This window comes from Sander vitreus, chromosome 17, assembly GCF_031162955.1.
Source record: "Sander vitreus isolate 19-12246 chromosome 17, sanVit1, whole genome shotgun sequence".
NCBI classification, from domain to species: domain Eukaryota; kingdom Metazoa; phylum Chordata; class Actinopteri; order Perciformes; family Percidae; genus Sander; species Sander vitreus.
Genome location: NC_135871.1, coordinates 15243043 through 15262170, shown reverse-complemented (window position 1 = coordinate 15262170; position 19128 = coordinate 15243043). Strand labels below are relative to the sequence as shown.

At 39.7% G+C, this 19128-nt stretch overlaps 4 protein-coding genes across 4 annotated transcripts; 2 read left to right on the top strand and 2 right to left on the bottom strand.

The window, feature by feature from the left end:
* Positions 1 to 39: 39 nt before the first annotated feature.
* On the bottom strand, positions 40 to 2853 carry sprn (shadow of prion protein). Its single transcript, XM_078273047.1, has 2 exons — positions 2564 to 2853; positions 40 to 1808 (listed from the first exon to the last, which is right to left on the bottom strand). The coding sequence occupies exon 2, from the start codon at positions 1806 to 1808 to the stop codon at positions 1335 to 1337; it is 474 nt and encodes a 157-aa protein (XP_078129173.1). The 5' UTR covers positions 2564 to 2853; the 3' UTR covers positions 40 to 1334.
* Positions 2643 to 7927, top strand: echs1 (enoyl CoA hydratase, short chain, 1, mitochondrial). The gene is made up of 9 exons (XM_078273044.1): positions 2643 to 2710; positions 2993 to 3204; positions 4661 to 4858; positions 4937 to 5064; positions 5839 to 5938; positions 6046 to 6150; positions 7038 to 7157; positions 7256 to 7323; positions 7482 to 7927. Exons 1-9 carry the CDS (start codon positions 2658 to 2660, stop codon positions 7545 to 7547), a joined length of 1050 nt encoding a protein of 349 aa, XP_078129170.1. The 5' UTR covers positions 2643 to 2657; the 3' UTR covers positions 7548 to 7927.
* A 2910-nt stretch (positions 7928 to 10837) lies between these two features.
* Positions 10838 to 12635, top strand: fuom (fucose mutarotase). Its single transcript, XM_078273651.1, has 6 exons — positions 10838 to 11081; positions 11320 to 11388; positions 11469 to 11539; positions 11673 to 11771; positions 11865 to 11938; positions 12268 to 12635. Exons 1-6 carry the CDS (start codon positions 10997 to 10999, stop codon positions 12332 to 12334), a joined length of 465 nt encoding a protein of 154 aa, XP_078129777.1. The 5' UTR covers positions 10838 to 10996; the 3' UTR covers positions 12335 to 12635.
* LOC144532724 (uncharacterized) lies at positions 12457 to 13798 on the bottom strand. Its single transcript, XM_078273650.1, has 3 exons — positions 13783 to 13798; positions 13596 to 13633; positions 12457 to 13502 (listed from the first exon to the last, which is right to left on the bottom strand). Coding segments are annotated over exons 2-3 (729 nt in total). The 5' UTR covers positions 13598 to 13633; positions 13783 to 13798; the 3' UTR covers positions 12457 to 12775.
* Positions 13799 to 19128: the final 5330 nt, after the last annotated feature.

The following is a 19128-nucleotide window of genomic DNA, read 5'->3' as shown; positions in this document are numbered from 1 at the left end:
ATTTTCTCAGCTTTGCTTTTGGAATACACGAGGCAGATATCTGATATGGTGTAAACAGGATTTTTATTAGCATAAAGACAGTGTTAACCTCTTCATTTATTATGTACATAAGTGTTGTATCATATCATAAGAGTGCACTTATTCATATGGAACAGTCTGTTACTCCTGAGTGTCTACTGCAGGTAAAAAGCTTTTGTGGGATGATAGACAGACCATCAGAGACATAAATAACAGTGAGAGCAGCAGTTTGTTTTCTAGTGTCCCTCTCAGCCATGATGTAGTTCATACACAGGTCTGAGAAATGAAATAGCTCAATTTCAGTTATAAAAGGGTATGAATTGCACAGAAATTCAAGATGATTGTGGAAAATCTGTTTAGCTCTCCCAACGCACAATATTGTCATTTATTTGCCTTGTCTTATTGTAGATAATCATCTTTATGGCCACACCAGTGACTGCTGTACAACTACGTTCAAAAAGGACAGAGGCTGTCCTATGTTGTATGGATTGTAAAGCCCCCTGTGGCAAATTTGCAATTTGTGATATTGGGCTATATAAATATAATTGACTTGACTAGCTCCATAAATAGATCTTTGAATTCAGTCTTTAAATTAAGTTTTGCAGAAAGAATGAAAAAAAAAAAAAGCATGTTGGTTGAGGTTAAAAAGTCCAATTTAAGAATATTTAAAAAATTACACGTGGCAGTTTAATTTCAGGGACAGTCTAATGCTAGTGCCAACTTGATGCTTTGACTCTTTAGAAACATTATGGAATGACTTCAGTGTTATACATAAACTCCTGCAGGTTCAGGCTTTATATTTAGACCCAAGTCTGCTAACATATGATTTACAGAGCAGTGATGCTGGTCATTCACTTTGCACTTTTTGTGCATGTTATTAGATTTTCAAGATACAATTACGTTTGACAGTACTATTAAAATTGGCAGTCTGCAATTTGATAATACTTTATGAAGGTTATTGATTTTTCTGATAAAACATTTTCACAGTTATCTAGGAATCAAGCTTTAGGGAAGGAAGCTAATTATTATTGTGTTCGGGCTCAGTTTCTGTCACACACACTGACAGATTTGACAAAGGCGAGGTGAAATATCACATTGAATACTGTGTTGATAATGTGTATTTATCTGTTGGTATAGATGATTATATGTCTAAAAACATACAGTACAGTGATGTTTTTTGTAATTTCTGTGTCCTTCCACCACTGTGTTGCACCTCTAACTTGTCTTCCCACTGCAGGTTCCAGCCAGTCCTGCACATTATATTCAGATCCAGGGCAGAAGCTCAGTCTTAGATGGAATCAGAAAAAAAGCTGTATCTACAGTATACTATCCAGTAAAAGTCCATATTTTGAGGAAAATGTTGCAATAATGATAGAAACCAGTTGGGAGAGAGATGATCCATTTTGAGTTGAGCCTGACATTTGTGCATCAAAGTAATTGGTCCTGTTGTAGTAATCCAGCTCTTCTTCTGAGTTGTCGGCTTTGCTGCCGCGGTAGGCAGAGGCGTACCATTTATCCGCTGTTAACGCTACTGCTACTGCTGCCCCTGCTGCTGCTGCACTTGCCACCCTCACTGCGGACGACCGCCCTGCCACCCTGACGCGAGAGCGAGTCCCACCATAGGCGCCTCCTCCCCGGTAACTCCCTGCTGTGGAGCTGCGGGAGTGGGAGCCTCGAGAGGAGCCCCGGGACCCTCCACGACCGCCCTTGGATAGCACCGGCTCACACAGGAAAGCAGATAGCAAGAGGCAGGTCCAGCATGTTGCTACTACCTGGTTCATTCCTGACATCTGTGCAGGTAGAATACATAATGGAGCAAAGAAGCACATTTAGACCTACTTGTGGTGGTTACGCTGCACCTTTAAAGTGTGAAATTGAGAAATGACCCAGAGTATGTAGCTGTAAAACAAAGAATTCTCTTTTGATTTTGGTTGGTAGAACATTTCAGCAAAAAGCTGCAGCCAATGCTCACTAATCAATTCTGTATAAAATGCATTACCCTAATCTGGTGTGACATAATACACTAACAGCATTGAAGAACTCAGATTACACAACTGATCAACAAATGTGAGATGTCCTTGCAGTGTTCAGTGTTGTCTTTCTAAAGACATTTCTGTGTTGCAGACTGCCCCTCTTCATTACAGTAGGTCAGTTTAAAAATAAAATTCTCACTAGAGAACATTGCTGTTCATATACAGTAGCCTACATAAAATAACATTCTGTCTATTGATGAAGAATGCAAAAGATGGCATGTTTGTTAGTAATAGGTCATCATTTAAAAAAGCATTATTGAGCTTTAGTAGGTAACTGGGCCATTAACTATAAATGTAGCCTACAACATGTTTTCAATATTATACATACGAAGATACCAATAAAACGTTTTACAAATGCATGCATGCATGATGTTCATCTCACTGTGTTCTCATAAATTAGCCTGTACGCTACTGTAGCCTGAGGAATCGCACCACCATTAAAAAAGAAATGCATTGTATGCATACTCACTCACGTCCATGTTAACCAGTATATCCTCATGTTTGGTGCCTACCTTATCTCTGTGTTGTTGTTTTTTTATTCTTCCTTATGTTTTGGCACCCGAGGAAAGATGAAAAGGGATTGTTACGGACGATGCAGGCTCGTTCATGCAGATGACTGCGAGAACGCGCAGCGCGGTCACGCAAATCTGGCAAACTAGGTAAAACAAGCTTCTTATTAGGAATCTTATTTTGGAATAAGAGCTAGTTTTTTTTAAATGTGCTGACTGATTAAATTATCCATCTGCTTTGTACGACAATCAGGTTATCTTGATGCAATGTTGCTAGGGGTGTTGTGTTTGGTGTCTCTCGGAGATTGAAAAGGGAGTTCTAATGACAATACAGATCATTCTTTTATATGAATAAAGCACATTTGATTTCATTAAAAGTGGGAGAATTGAACAATAAGATAGAAGCTTAACACCCTGCTCTGCCCACCGCAGACAAAAGGTGGCGGTAACTCGAGTTCGTTTACTTCGTGAAAAACACCAACAAAGAAGAAGACGCGAGCGGAAAGAGCTTCCGGCGACATTGACAACAACAATTGCTGTCGTCGTCGCTGTCATGGCTTTCCTCTGCAGAAGTGCTGCTTCGCTCCTGAAGTCCCCCAGAGCAGCGCCGGCTATTCTGTCTGCGTGCCGCCTCTACAGCTCAGGTGTGTGTTTTAAAACCTGTTCTCTCCTGTACTGTTTATTTTTTTGCAGCATGAACAAGTGGCCCTGCGGCTGCCACAATGTCAAGAAACCTGCGTCACTGAATGTGCGACGCATATGTGCAGCAGGCTGCTAGCTCTGCTAGTTCTTTAATTCATCTGTTTCTGTTATTTGCACCGCAAAACGCCTGAGTGGCTTTAATGGAAGATCATCATTCTTTTTATATATATATTTTTGTTTACATAGGTACATCGCCAGTATGTACATATACAAATAGTCAATACCAGAGGTGCATATACAGAGAAACATATATGTAGTAAATAAATAAATAAAAAGTCGAAAAGTGTAGTACATATTATGTCAAATATATCACCGGTACATGAGAAATTTTTCAAACACTTACAGTCTTAATTGCCAAGATCATCATTCTTAACATGTTATTGACCTGAGGACCCTTAACGCGTAAAGGGAAAGTCCACCCTAAAATGGAATTTACAGGTGTTATTTCTATAACTTCCCAGATTAATTTGTGGGTCCACACATGTATAATAGAAAGTAATGATAATACGTGAAAAATGTCATCATAAAACAATGAGTTACATCAGACAGCAGTGATGATTTCAGACCAGAGACAAATCATGGAGCTGCTCCACAGATGTGACAGCAATCAGGGTGATTTTTGCAGTGATTTACAGCTTCTAAAAGATAAGAGAGACTTTATTGTCATTCATCTGTACAGTGCAGTACAGTACATAGGAGAAAAAAATAAAAGCAGTAGCCGTTTGTGGATGTCATGAATGGAGGGGATGATAATAGGGTCTGTAATAATAAAGTTTTTATTATGTTACACTTTTTAATGGTCATGTGTTGCATTAGAGCTGGGCGATATGGAGAAAATCAGATATCACGATATTCCTGACCAAATACCTTGATGTCGACATTGCGATGATATTGTAGGCTTGACAATTTTTGCTTTAACAAAATGTTTTCACAATTAGATTTTAGATAAATAATCATCAATAATGTGGATATAATGACAAAGTGGGTAAAGGCAAATAATAAAACACCTAGAACAGTCTGGTAAGTGAAGAAAATTACATTAATTTACTGTAATGCAGCCTTTAAAACCAGAAAAAGACAACCCTTATGCCATATCCCGATATTATGATTTTCAAAATCTAAGACGATATCTAGTCTCATATCTCGATATCGATATAATATTGATATATTGCCCAGCCCTATGTTGCATTATTGTTATACGGTTGGGAGTACTGGAAAAAAGTGATGTACTTTAGGCCATGTCGTCCCTACTGGTTTTCCATCACTGTTTCATACTTTGGCCCGCATTAACAGTGAAACGGGTATTCAAATCTAACGTTGGGAACCCTGCAGAAACCCTTGATGCTGAACGCACAAAAGTCTTATCTGACCATCAGTGTTGGTTCTCTCTTCATGCAGGTGGTCAGTATGAGTATATTTTGGTGGAAAAGCGAGGTGAGAAGAGTGATGTGGGTTTCATCCAGTTGAACCGGCCCAAAGCTCTCAACGCTTTGTGTGATGGGCTGATGAGGGAGTTGAGGCAAGCCCTGGATGTCTTTGAAGCTGACGGCGAAGTCGGAGCTATTGTAATCACCGGCAGCGACAGAGCCTTTGCTGGTGAGGGAACTGAGTGTGTTTTTCTGGGTTTGTTTACAATGATATATCAGTAGTGAGCTCAACTTTTGTGTTTTTCAGCGGGAGCGGACATTAAAGAGATGCAGAATAAGACTTTCCAGGAGTGTTACAGGACAGACTTCCTGGCTCACTGGAAGAGAGTATCCCAATCAAAGAAGCCTGTAATTGCAGCTGTCAATGGATTTGCTGTGAGTGTCTATTTTTTATTTTATTTATTTATGAATTTTTTCACTGAAGCGAGGTGGTGGGATTTCCAACAAATAAAGAAAACAATATGCAAACATTACATTTAAATGACAATAAAAAACTTTTGAAGCAAGAAACCAAATATGGAAAGGAGTAAGAAGAAGAAAGAAAACACCTACCAGATGTTCCAGAAACAAATCAAAACAAAAATAAAATTGAACTCGGTACTCATAATGAGAGTAATTTAGCAAATTAGTAGGTGCACAAATGTATAATACCATAATAAATGAACTTTTCCACTGTGCACCATTTCTGCTCAAAGGTCACCGGCCAGGTTGTCGTCCCCCTATTGACTATTGTCATTTCTTTCCTTTAAACTTTTAATATTTAACATGTTCTTCTAGTTCCCCCATTTCATCTCTCTTCTGTCTCTCTCATCTTTTTTTCTTTTATCTCCCACACTTTATTTTTTCATAAAGCATCATTTATCTGCATAATGCCTAGATATGATTGAACAACTTCTAGTTTTGGCCACATTGGTACACCTTCATTACCCTGACTGAATGCTTACCCAAACCATGAAAACAGCTCTAGACCAAAAAGACAGGGGTGTCCACACACACTTGTGACCATATAGTGTAGCTTTTAACACTGTTTATCCAGTATTTGTCAGTTCAGGGTGCACAAAATGTAAACGGGATATGAAACGATGAAGAGTGAGACTAGTCGCTGTACAATGGTTTCTGTATTTCATACTGTACGTACTTCTGTTTCAGCTGGGTGGGGGCTGTGAGCTGGCGATGATGTGTGACATAATCTACGCCGGAGAGAAGGCGCAGTTCGGCCAACCAGAGATCCTGTTGGGGACCATTCCTGGTAAAGACTCATTAGTATCTACTTTACTTCCTGTTCAGACTTGACTTCCTTATACAAAGGTTACCAGATTCTTGCTTTCGGAGTTCATGATATCTGTCTACCTGCAGGGGCGGGTGGCACCCAGCGACTGACCCGTGCGGTGGGCAAATCCCTGGCTATGGAGATGATACTTACAGGAGACAGAATTAATGCGCAAGATGCCAAACAATCAGGTAACAGCAGTGTTGGAACGCACATTTACTCAAGTGCTGCAAATGAGTTAGCACTTTTTATTCCACTGCGTTTATTTGACTGGTGTAATTACTAGTTACTATACAGATTAAGATTCTACATAAAACATATATGATAATCTTAGAAAATATGCATTGTTAAAGATGATAGCCGTGTGACCACTTGTGTCTACTCGCGGCCAGATTTCAGATGTCGGAGTTGTTAGCAGTTCCACCAAAAAGACATTTCCACTGTGAACTTTTCAGATGGCTTCATTTAAATAATTGATTGTAGGTCCAAAGGGGTATAATGATCCAAACTAAGATAAGAGAAAAAGCAATACAAAATTTGTGAAGCAGAACTTTGTTGTTTCTCCTTTACTGTTAAATTAATCATCTCATGACCCCTCAGATTTCTCTTGTGACTCACTAGAAGGGGCCCAACCCCTATGTTGGGAGCCACTGGACTAAACTGCCTGTCTGTATATAAAGTAGTTCAACCTAGCTCCACATAGACCACATACAACAGTTCCTTAAACACTGGAACATCAATAACAAACTAATAATGTAATGTATAATAATAGGGGACATTTTTCTCTAGAATGAGTACTTTCACTTTTGATATATTAAGTTAATCTTGAAGCTGATAATACTACGATACTTTTAGGATTTTGTGTGAAGTACTTCTACTTGTAACGGAGTATTTACTCAAGTAAAGGATCTGAACACATCTTCCACCACTGGGTAACAGAGATGCTAAACTTTTTACATGCACTTGACTTTAGATGGGATCTGCGCTTCTCACATTAGATTATACCAGTGTACCTAATTAACTGACATCTCTTCATATTTTTGTTACACCTGATTGAGTAGCTTTTCTTATTTCCCAGGTTTGGTGAGTAAAGTTTATCCGGTGGACCAGTTGGTATCTGAAGCTGTTAAATGTGGCGAGAAAATTGCTGCCAACTCCAAACTGGTCTCTGCTATGGCTAAAGAGGCTGTTAACGCAGGTATGTAAAGTAGTTTTCTACTAATTTTGAATATCCTTAAACCTACTAAATGGAATAAGTTTAAATTGTGTCTGATTTGTTCCTTCTTGTGATTGCAGCTTTTGAAATGACTTTGGCTGAGGGTAATCATTTTGAGAAGCGCTTATTCCACTCTACCTTTGCTACAGTGAGTAGAAAAGCCAATCTGATAGCAAGTAAGGGGGGTTGGCTCTAATTTTAACTGTGTGTGTGTGTGTGTGTGTGTGTGTGTGTGTGTGTGTGTGTGTGTGTGTGTGTGTGTGTGTGTGTGTGTGTGTGTGTGTGTGTGTGTGTGTCTGCCTGCAGGGTGATCAGAAAGAAGGCATGACAGCTTTTGTGGAGAAGAGGAAGGCCAGTTTCCAGGACAGTTAAAAAAAAAAAAAGAGCAGACCAAGCGCTCGGCCAGGAAGTTTCCGATATCAGCGAGTAATTTCCTCATCTGCAATAAGTTGAATGATGCAAAAATCCTGATTGCAGTGAAACACAGAAGATGTTTAAAGGGTTTGGTACTGTGTGATTGCACAAGAGTGTCTTATCACAGTGAAGCTCTACCTGCTGAGGTTTGGAGTGCAGTGGTGTTCGTACTCTTTGATCACTGCCAATGTGTCATAGGAGGAATCACTCTTGATGACTTGTATTGACTTTGCTTTTTAATGTTCACATTTCTCTGCATTTTGTAGGGAACTTATTTCTCTGTACATTTTACAAATAAATATCTAGAGTGCTTTTCAGTACTGAGACATGAACGGAAATGGGAAAATGTATCTGCTGTATTTATTAACACTGTTAAATACATTGGGCTGTTTCTTACCACACATTACTTAGATAATACAGAAGGATTGCATGTAATTAACCTTGTAACTCAGAAATATCCTGGTTTCAAAGGCTGATTTCTAACGGCTCTTTGAAATATACAATTCAGTAAATAGGGTCAGCTACAAATCTGAAACTCACATCTCTGGATTCAGTTCACTCAGCGTTCAAGCAGTGTGTCCTTCACACCGCTAGATGGCGCTCTTGTGCTCTTTTACACAATGGCACAGAAACTGGACAAGAAAAAATCAGTGGGACTGTTACTGGACAAGCACCGGATTGTATGCAGATGAGCACTTCATTTGGTGCCAGTGCCACTGAATGTAAAGTGACAATTATAAGCAAGGTGAAGTTATTAAAATACTGTAAAAAAGAAACCAGGCACGGGAGGTACAGAAACATAAATGATTACTTGTCACCCAGCACGATATTTGTAATAGTCTACGATTTGAACATCTTTTCATTAGGAAGGAAGGAAAATTGAATTATTTATTATTTATTTCTTAACTTAAAATAATAAAAGGCACAGCGCATGTTTGTACAGCAACAAATAACCGATGGGCTTGATTATAAGATCTTAGTCTTTTGACAAAAATGTCAGTGAATAATTATCCCTTTAAGATTTAGGCTAACTCAGTGATGATTTTAGAGGAATTTACTATCTCATACTCTCAATAGCGAAAAAAGACACTGAAAAAATGTAGGCTACTCAAGTTTTATTGTAGATAGGCCTATATATGCCTATAAAATAGATAGGATGCTGTATATTGGCCTATATGCCTACAAAATAGCCTTTCAGATCTCTGTTAGTCTCGCACATAACCTTTTGGCTGAAGATATTCGGGAACACATAAAACGATCATTTTCACTTCAAAGAAAACAGCAGAACAAATTTGGTTAGTGTGTGCTTTCTTATGCCCCTCCAATCATTGCCAGGCACCTTTTTTTTCTCTGATCTTCACACGGCGGCGCCCCGTATCTCCACAAGGCCATGGCCTAATTGATTTTTATTTTCATTCAATATTCCCCTGGAGCTTGCTTTCTTGTCAGCCCCTGGAACAAAACTTTAAAAAGGAGGCGAAAAAAACTCGTCTCCTCACTCCGCGGGGAAGCACAAAAGTCTGCAGAAAGGGCCCGAAAAGAAGCTCCTCTTTGAGGCTACCGAAAGGTCAAAATAATAAATGTAGACTCAATTGAGGCTCTCCACACAGACAAAGGGGGCAAAACGTTACATTTTGGCAGCGCAGGCCCTCGTAGCGTGATAAACTCATTTAAAGAAGCCGAAATAAAGAGAGAGCAGCATGGGTCCAGAGAGGGAGAAAGGGGCTTTCAGTCCGGCAGACAGGTCTGGCTCCTGCAAGGGCCCTTTCTCAGTAGCCTCCCATCACTCTCCAAAAAACACTCTCATATTCCTAAACTACACTGCCATTCAGTCATGCAGGTGACTTTATCTATGTTTTTGCTTCCTATTTCATAGGCTACTCTTAAAAGCATTCTATCATCATGCATAACTCAAAGCAAAGGTGGAAAAATGAAGCATCTACAAATATGTATCATTTTTCAAAGGGAACTACGTCGACCTAGATTCCAGTTAATAATAAACTTATAGTTCCCTAGCAAAGGGTTTGTGTAATGTGATTTCTTCCTGCACACTTGGCACAAAAGTTTAGCATAGGCACACAGAACATCTCAAGTCCTATAGTGAAAAAAGCAAAATACATTGTGGTTCTGGAATGCTGAAATATAATGAGCATATACTAATATTTGCAGATTTAAAAACATGCAATAAAGTAGGCCTACCAACTTGATCCTCCTGTTCAATATTAACAGCAGCTGTAGCCTTAAATGGTTGTAAATTCACTAAGTAAGCCCAAGCCTGCAATGCTGCTGTGACTTGACTTTTATGAAAGCCTTTTTATATGCAGATCTGTTGCTTTTTTTCTTGCTTTTTTACAGAACCATGTGCGGTCATAGAACGGATTCCTCAGCATTTTTCTGCCACCCAGCTGAGAGTTTCTCTGGCTCAGATATGACAGGTTGGGTGGAGTTTTCATCTGACAAATATTTTCATTATCTCACATTCTTGGCACAAGAGACCGCGTCGGAATAACACATTCCCCGGTGTCTGCTTTGAATTATGCCCACCCAAGGGTGTCAGAGACAACATAGACCAAAGTATAACCGCCTTTGCAGTTTTGTCGGACTAATGACATAGCTACCCTATTTTATAGCTTCATATATCCTAGATAGGCTATAGGCCATGGCTTCCACAATGTCATTAGATAACTTTTACAGTTGCAAAAATGACTGCACAACACATGACGTAGGGCTAAATATTAGCCACATTACATATTAATTAAGACATGTAACACCTATTTGAGTAGCATAGGCCTATATGTGCACCTGCCTTAGTTAACAGCCAAACCCTACAATGCGCCTACATGAACAAAACTAAAATAGATAGCCTAATAATAACTCCTAAAAACTTGGATTACAGACAGACAAATGAATGTGTTTGAGCGATGATATGAGCCTATAGCCTACTATTTAAATTTCAAGTTTGTAAAAGCAACTCGACGCGGTCGCCCCTCTAACCAATCAAATCAGGGTCCCTGATCACATGACGCGTGTCCCTTCCTCTACAAAGAAAGTTTACGAGGAATCCACACTCCTGTCCAGAAGGTGGCGGTAATGCCAGAGAAATGTTGTTTGCCAACCGCCATAAAACGTCAAAAGAAGAAGAGGTTACATAGCAAGCTAGTTAAATAGCCTACTAAAACCTCCGTCCGGCAGACCGAAACTTTGGCTTTGTGACAAACATGAGTTACCACAGTAACACACATGTGAGACTAACAACTCGCTAAACGGCTTTTGTTTCGTTAATAGGCTTTTTTTTGTCTGCTAGCATCATGGCAAGGATGTCTAGCAGACTTAAACGAAACCGGAAGTAAACTGGAGTGACTACTCTCACTTGCTGCCATTGCCAGCAAAGAGGTTCTAGTGTCAGTATGGTCGTACTGAGAGGAATCCCCTCTGTTTTATCTCCTGAAATGTTGTATGCTCTCGCTAAAATGGGCCACGGGGATGAACTGGGTATGATATTTAATTCGATCACACAGGTTGCCTTTCTCGTAGGCTGTCCTTGCGCTGATAGCCCATAACGTGTACTGTACTTACTGTAGGGTAGTAGGCTAAGTTCAAGTCAACACCAGTGTAAAGAGTCAGACAGAGCAGCACTCACAGGACCCGTAGACTGGCATAAGCCACAACTGTAACATGTTGTAGTCCATTAAGTCATTCACCGACTGAGTGTTTTTCTTTCTATTTTCAGTTCTTGCTGATGCAAACTTTCCAGCATCTTCCATTTGTGCTAGTGGTCCAAAAGAAATAAGAGCTGATGGTATGTAAATACATCTTTCTGTAAATCAAATGTTGGGTGACTGTGTATAGTATTTATAACTGTGTCTGATCTTTATGTAGGTTTAGGAATCCCACAGCTTTTGGAGGCCATTTTGAAGCTGTTGCCCCTGGATACCTATGTCCCCTCTCCGGTACAGAACCTATAAATCTAAAGTTTAAAACCACTGAGTGATGTCTTAATGGCAATAACGAGTACATTTTTCTGTAGGCTACTTTATCTTTTTGAATTTCATTTGTTTAATCTGTGCTACTATGTTTCCACAGGCTGCAGTCATGGATCTGGTAGACAGTGACAAACAGAGATGTTTAGATGTCCCTGTGTGGGGCACATACACACGGCTCTTGGGTCAGGCTGGGTCTCAGGTAAAACAGACTGTCCACCTAATGATTAATTACTTCAGTAAGTAAGATGCAAAACGTTTGATTTTTGTTGTGTTGCTTTCTGTTTACATATAGACTCCACTTGAGAAGGTGGAAAGGTTTGCTTTCTACGAACGAGCCAAGAAAGCCTACGCTGTTGTGGCAACAGGGTGTGTATTCTTTCTGCCTTCATTTGCATATTGTAGCTGAATGTTTTATCCTGTGTCTGCAAAATGAGTACAAAAGCTTGCATTATATTGTAGAAGTAAGAAAAAACAATTCACTATGAGAGTTTCTAAACAAATATGAGATGTAGGAGGCGATTCAGAGGTCTGGAACAAGGCTATTTGTTTTTCACAAATAACTAACATTTTAATAATTGGAGATTATGGTTTGCACAACAGAATGCTTTGAAATCTCCACACATTCTTTCAAACATGTCTTTAAAAATGCACCTAAAACAAATAAATAAATATTTTCTTCTGCACTGGCTACACAGGGAAACATCTCTGTATGGTAACCTGATACTGAAGAAGGGGGTCATTCCTGCTGAGCTGCTACAGTGATATACACACACACACACACACACACACACATATTGTAAAGTAATGATGATCTAATGATTTCAGTTACAACTGTAATTCTTTCTCATGAACATCAGGAGAAGGTGAATATTTTTGCATAAAACCCTTTTTCAATTTTGTTTAACATCATTTGTTCCTGGTTATGTGTAATTAATACTGTAAATATTATCTGATAAATATCCAGTTTACATGGAGCAGAAATGATTTGTATTTTTGTAACTACCGTCATACATACATTTCAATAAATAAAACACATTAAGTCTTTGATATGTATGTTAAAGCATCTTTATCGTCAGGTTGAGATGTGTTTATTCTTATTAAGGACAGTATTAATGTAGTCAAATTACACTTCTGATTTATTCAGCTTTGTTTGTGTCTGATCTGAAATGATACGGATCTACACAGGTTGAGTTTGTTGAAGGATCAGCGGTGGTAGAGATCGTCCAGATCTTCCTCTGGTTCGCTGTGCTTTCTCTGAGACGGTAAATAAACAGGAGCGGCAGCTTTACTATCATCTTGGTAAGGGGTTAGCTTCAGGAGATCTTTGTGGTACAGGTCGTCCATGTCCTCCTCTGGTTGAAGGTGAACTCTGACCTCACTTTCACCCATGACCTCACGGCTCAGCGACTCCATCTGCACAGGTGGACCCTGGTCGTCATGGTGATACAGCTCGTCCTCATTCTTTTCTAGTTCAGAGTGTGCAACGCGGACCTCTGCACCAGCTTTGTATTTAGCCACTAGTGGAGCCAGATGTCCATCCAGCTCCTCCCTTGCTTTGTGGTAGACTTCAACCCAGTCCTGCTCAGGCTCGTCTGAGGCCACCTTATTGAAATCAGGGTGGTCGATGGCATCTTTATCCTCCACTGGTTCCTGATTGTTCTTCACGTTGGCATCTTCCCGCCAGCGCTCTGTCTGGATGTCGGCAGCAGGGAGGGCATCCAGGTTTTGGATTTGAACTTTGAGGAGATCAACCATTGAAGGATGGTACAGCTCATCCAAGTCTTCTTCGGCTTTCAGGGGCTGTTTGTCCTGTCCTGTCATACTCTTCCAAATCATCATGCTAGGGTCGATGTCATAGTCCGTTTGATCCATGTCCTTTGGAGGCTCCACTTCCACTCCCCAGGACATCTTTCCTTTGTCATCTATGGACCTGAGATACAAATCATGCAATCTCAGTCTGCATTTCCTCAGTCCAAGAGACAGTTACTCACTTTAGGTTTAGTTTAAGGAAATTAAAACTTACATAACGGTATCCTGGAATGCTTCATCTGTGAGTTTGTTCTGAGAAAAGAGCACAAATATTACATGACCGTGTCCAAAAACGAACATGTTTGTCATTTTAAATTGATCAGGAATAATTCATCATATGATTCAAAGCTGTACAGTCTACAGTGTAATATTGTGGACAGCCAGGAGCAATATATACATACCCAGGGTTTATATGGCTTTGCTGTGATGCCAAATATCAGAGAAAAACAGACTATTTGAGAAAACCTACAAGTGAAGACACTCTGGATTAAAGTGTGTGACAGACATTACACAACAAATCCTTGTCCGGTCAAAGAACCAAACCATTTACCATTAAAACCATTTACCAGGTTAACAACTACTGCAATCAGAGTCAGAAACCTTTTGAAAAGATCTTACCTGAACATGTTTGCTTTCAGCTCAACGTTTTGGATCTGAACAAGAAATGTTTCACTTCACCTTCTGTGGAAACAAAGGACCAAAGTTCCACCAATAAACCAGTTATATTTTTTGACCTTTGCATCCTCTGAATACAGGAGTGTCAGCTGTAAGTAATTCACTGCTTTGAGCAATATTTTGTCCATATTTTAGTTCCTCTGCGCCAATGACTGATTTACAGCTAAATTCCTCATTTTGTCATCAAGTCTAATAAGTGTGAATGTACTGTATATAGCTGTCTGTATATCTGTCCTGAATAAGATTAATTTCACTCTTGGTTTAGTTCACCTTTGTTATTTTACTCTGTTGTGATCAAAGTTAACTTGTTTATGAGCTCTTGCATGCAGAGACAGTTGAATTCTATGCTGACCTAATACACTCATTCAGTCTCATAACTAGGCTACATTAATCTTCCTTGTCAGCAATCAGTGATCACAATGTTATAACACCCTATGGCTTTAAAGCTGAGGTTGAAATATTTTATCATGAGACAATTTTCATCTTGCAGTAATAATTTCTCCATTCTTCTTAAGAGGGTTGTCCCTATTACCTGGGCTCAATTACAACAATCAACAATCAACTACAGCACAAAATAAAGGCAGTCTTTGTTTCTGTACTAGATCATGTGGACATCAGAATGCAGCAGTTTGCCTTTGGCCCTCTATTTTATATTTATAGGCAGTACATAAACATTTAATACAGTAATACAGGTACAGCCTCACAGAGCTGCTAGCATGGCTGTAGACTCTTGGTCTTGTTTTCCTGTACCAAGGTCTCCCTTGACAATGAGATATCAATCTCAGTGGGACTTACCTGATTAAATAAAGGTTATAATAATATGGCAATAACCTTGTTGATTTCCTATTTTCTGTTATTGCAGAAGCTGAGACCTGACTATTGTTCATGCTTTGGAGGCTCAGTGTGTCATTTATTTGTACACAACACAACATCATATACTTCTGCTTTACTTTTAATTAAATACAGTGAATTGGGATTTATGTATACGCTAACTGGCCAATTATTTATTCAGAAGAAGGGACGGTGTGCATAAAAATGCATATTATTTAGAGTTGTATGAAAAGTCAAGTCTTGTATATGTATAATATTACCACGAACCAGTGATACACATACAGCCTGTCCTTGGCTTACTTTCACAGGAACTTTCTCAGACAGTCTCCCTCCTGCGTACAGCTTCAATCATTTAAAACGGCTAATTACCCTTCACATACACACCCACTGCAGGAGGACAGATTGGAGGCAGATGATCGGTCTGTGATCTTAGTGCCAGCCAAAAACACTTACTGAAGCAACTGTTGAATGTGTCAGCTCTAATCTACGTCCATGCCAAAATCATATCACACTGTAAAACTGTTTCAGAATAAAACAGCTTCATGAGTGATGTGGAATACAACTAATCACTTTATGAATCCATTTTTCTGATATGTGGCCAAGACAGAAAACTTTGAGGCTATGTTAAACATCTGTAAGTTGCAATACACAGCCATAAACTAATATAATGTAACATATATACCCTTAAAGTATGTTACTTAATTTCACGGTTTCAGCGTCTGGCGGGCCCTCTATCAAGCTGCTGAGATGCAGCTCATGAGAGTTTACATCTTAGGAGACCGTTACAACTGTAGAACTCTTCACCGACCTCTTTCACTGTTCATACAACAGTAGGAGAGTCATTAAGTTAACATATGGGTTAATAATGTCTCATGACAACAGGATTCAGCACACACACACACACACACACACACACACACACACACACTGTACCATACAACAGGAGCAGACAGACACGCCACACACTTCCTGCTCTGTTTGAAGGATGGCTCCACTGCGTCTGCTGGTTATCTGCCCTCTCTATCAGATCCATATGTACAAGTCCAATGTTACCCCTCGACTAGCCCCACTCCCAAGTCACTGAGTGGTTTACTATAAAAGGCGTTTTCCTAAGCAAGCAAATGCCAAACATCTTTAAGATGTTTGAGAATGGTTAGACGTTTTCGGAAATGTACTTTTTCTCTAAGAATTAGATGAGAAGATCGATAGAGAGAGGTACAAATCTCTTTTAACTCTCAGCAAAAAGTGAATAAGCACATTTTTCTAAAATGTCAATTTTTTCTTTAAATAAGACTGTCTTCATGAAGATAATCATAAAAACATTGCTGCTAGATTCATACTGGTGATACTGTGCACTGGCTGTTAAACTGACATTGAGTAGTATGATGTGAGCCATTATGTAAATGTTCTGTTGGTCTCCCAGAAACCACAACTTTGAGAGAAGACATCCCGCTGCTCCAAGCCTTGAAAGTGAGATTTGATGGATAAAGTGTGCTGAAGTTTCTACCAATCCACCCCCTGTGTCCCACACACATCAGTGAAACAGCTTTCATGTGAAGCCCAGAGGCCTGGCATCTACTAGCACAGATTGACCACAGGACTCTGCTCCCTGAACTTTTGATGGTCCCACAGGCTTACAGGAAAACACTCTCCTCTGTGGTTTAACCAGCCTCTGGTTGGCAGAGTGCTGAGGCTCAGCAAATGAATCGCTCTCTATCGGACTGAATTGTGTCTCGATCACTCCACTATAAGGTGATGAAGTGTCAGAAAGTTTAAAAGCATTAGAGGTAGTTTTTCAGAACAACACTGGTAAGTCTGTGTGACACTGGAGCAGTATAAATACCAATGTGTGAACTTTAAATTGCATGCATTCAGATTCAGACTTTTTGAAATATGTGAAGCTATAGTGCGGTAGTTTCTGTCGCCCCCATGAGGAATTCTAAGTAATGACAACAAAACTGTGGGCACGTCCACATGATACAAGCCTTTCGTGATCGCGCACAGCCCCCACCCCTCCTCCACGCAGTTGCTAGTAGCCAAGGAGGGCACAGAGGATTAAAAAAGTCACCGGACGACACAATCTTCTGAACATAGCCATACTGAGAAATACAGAGAGAGTTGTGTGGAGGTGATAGTCTTAATTAGCTTTGTAGCAACTCATTTAGCAATGGCTTGAATGTAACGAACGTTCATTAATATCAAAAAGTTACGCACTAAAGCTTTAATATTGAAACATTTTAAAAGAATATTAGTTTGTCCTTTTTACACAGTTTTTGCATACATTAAAGAGATAAGATATGATGTGTTAATTAGTGAGTTTAAGAGTTGCTGGTAGGCAGATTTATTTACCTTTGGACAGAGCCAGGCTAACTGTTTTCCCCTGTTTCCAGTCTTTCAGCTACACTAAGTTAACCAGCCGCTGGCGTAGCATAATTTTTACCATTCTGATAAATGTAGCCATTTCCACGTACATATGTCTTTTGGCTCAAAGAAAAGCAATGATTATACAATAAAAATACAGCCAAATAAAAATCTAACATCAACAAAAATGGCTTTGACATTAAAAAGCATACAAACATTTAAATGTTATCTCTCTGGGATGATATATGGCCCATATGTTACGAGAGTTTACTGACCTACTTATGGTGGTGAAGAAGTTTATGTAGTGTAATTATCAAGCCTGTAAGCAACCTTGATGGTGGAATATTTTCTAATGAGCCCCAGCTTCCCTTCTTTCAAATTGGCTGCAGGTGATATGAGGATAATTGAATCTTTATATGTGGTGTGTAAAGATTGTGCCCTGACACAAATGATACTGTGCAAATGCATATGTATCATGTGAATGACAAGCCTTTTAGAACATAAAAGGGCAACAATAAAGACCAGAACGAGTGGGAGTTGTCAGCAGGTAATGATCGCTGCCAATAAACTGTAAAACACACACAGTCACATGCTGTAATTGCACAAAATGCGTGGAGTGAGCCAAGAATAAATTGCCTGTCTGTAACTATTTAAATGTAGCATTAAGTCATGATTTATGCCCGTAAAAATGCTCCAAATGTTGCAGCTTACAGCAATTTATGTGGGAAACCACTAAAATGAATATTAGACTAAATTCCCATTTTGAAATGAATAATCTTGGCTTCATTTTTCTTCATGTTTCTACTACACAGTTGTTGCATGAGGTGTATGAGTGTTTGTATATGAGCATTAAGGCATGTGTGTTCAGTACCACTTACTCACACACATGCACAATGTGTAGTCAGATATCGAAGATTAATATGTCATTGCCACTGATGACAGTACTGTCTTTGAGTTGTAACTTTAATTGCAGTATCTGATTTCCTGGCTCTGTCTCAAAACCAATAACAGCTTATTACTGCTAAGACTGTGAGGAATGCAATCATGTTTCTACATGACTAATAGTGGCGTCTTTATCAAGAGTTCTCTTCAGGTAAAGAAACAAATAGAAAGGAATCAGCTGGAGACATCAGACTCCACCCTAAACCTTAACACATGCCGTGTTGCTGTTTGAAACGTGACAATAAACGTATTGACAGAAAAGTCCCCCCTCCACACTAAAACAATCATCAGCACCCAACCCTCATCATCACCGTCATTACTATCAGTAAATCCCTTAAAGGTCGTCCCGGAGCACAGGGCTGTATTTGAGGCTAACCACCCCTCTGTCCTTACTCACAGTCTTCCGTCATATCCCCCAACACTCACAACATTTAGGAAAGCTGAGGTTTTCTAAATAACTAAAATTAACTCAATGATCTACAATTAACTTAATTGATGCTTCACCAACACCCATTAAACACACATTAGACATCTCACGGTGGAGTTTAACCGCACCAATTACAGGGCTAGGGGAAAAACCTCCATGGAGGAGTGGAGGCGAACATGAAATGTTGTGACTACGGTCTGGTGAACAGGGGAGCTGTCAGACTTATGAAGCGGCCAAAGAAAGAATTAGTGAGCCATCTGCTCAACAGTTGCATGCAGGCACTTCAGCTTGTGATGCTGCCTTAAACATGTTTCAGTGCTGATGCTTAATAAAATGTCTCTTCCTCAATGAATAGGTGGGATTATAGGGGGGTATAATGAGGAGTGATGAGCAGGTCAGTCTGGGGCCCCGAGACACCTAACTATCTGGCTCCACAGGTAAAAGCAACAATAGCTCTGATGACAGTCAATGCAGACGAGGGGAGGTGGGTGAGGAGTTGCACATCTACACC

Bases quoted from the DNA above. Each gene is read 5' to 3' on its own strand.
- sprn (XM_078273047.1), bottom strand. From the start codon at position 1,808: ATGTCAGGAATGAACCAGGTAGTAGCAACATGCTGGACCTGCCTCTTG.
- echs1 (XM_078273044.1), top strand. From the start codon at position 2,658: ATGCAGATGACTGCGAGAACGCGCAGCGCGGTCACGCAAATCTGGCAA. The intron at 5,065-5,838 runs GTGAGTGTCTAT...CTTCTGTTTCAG, and splicing joins CAGCTGTCAATGGATTTGCT to CTGGGTGGGGGCTGTGAGCT. The intron at 6,151-7,037 runs GTAACAGCAGTG...CTTATTTCCCAG, and splicing joins GCAAGATGCCAAACAATCAG to GTTTGGTGAGTAAAGTTTAT.
- fuom (XM_078273651.1), top strand. From the start codon at position 10,997: ATGGTCGTACTGAGAGGAATCCCCTCTGTTTTATCTCCTGAAATGTTG. The intron at 11,389-11,468 runs GTATGTAAATAC...ATCTTTATGTAG, and splicing joins AAAAGAAATAAGAGCTGATG to GTTTAGGAATCCCACAGCTT. The intron at 11,540-11,672 runs GTACAGAACCTA...ATGTTTCCACAG, and splicing joins ATACCTATGTCCCCTCTCCG to GCTGCAGTCATGGATCTGGT.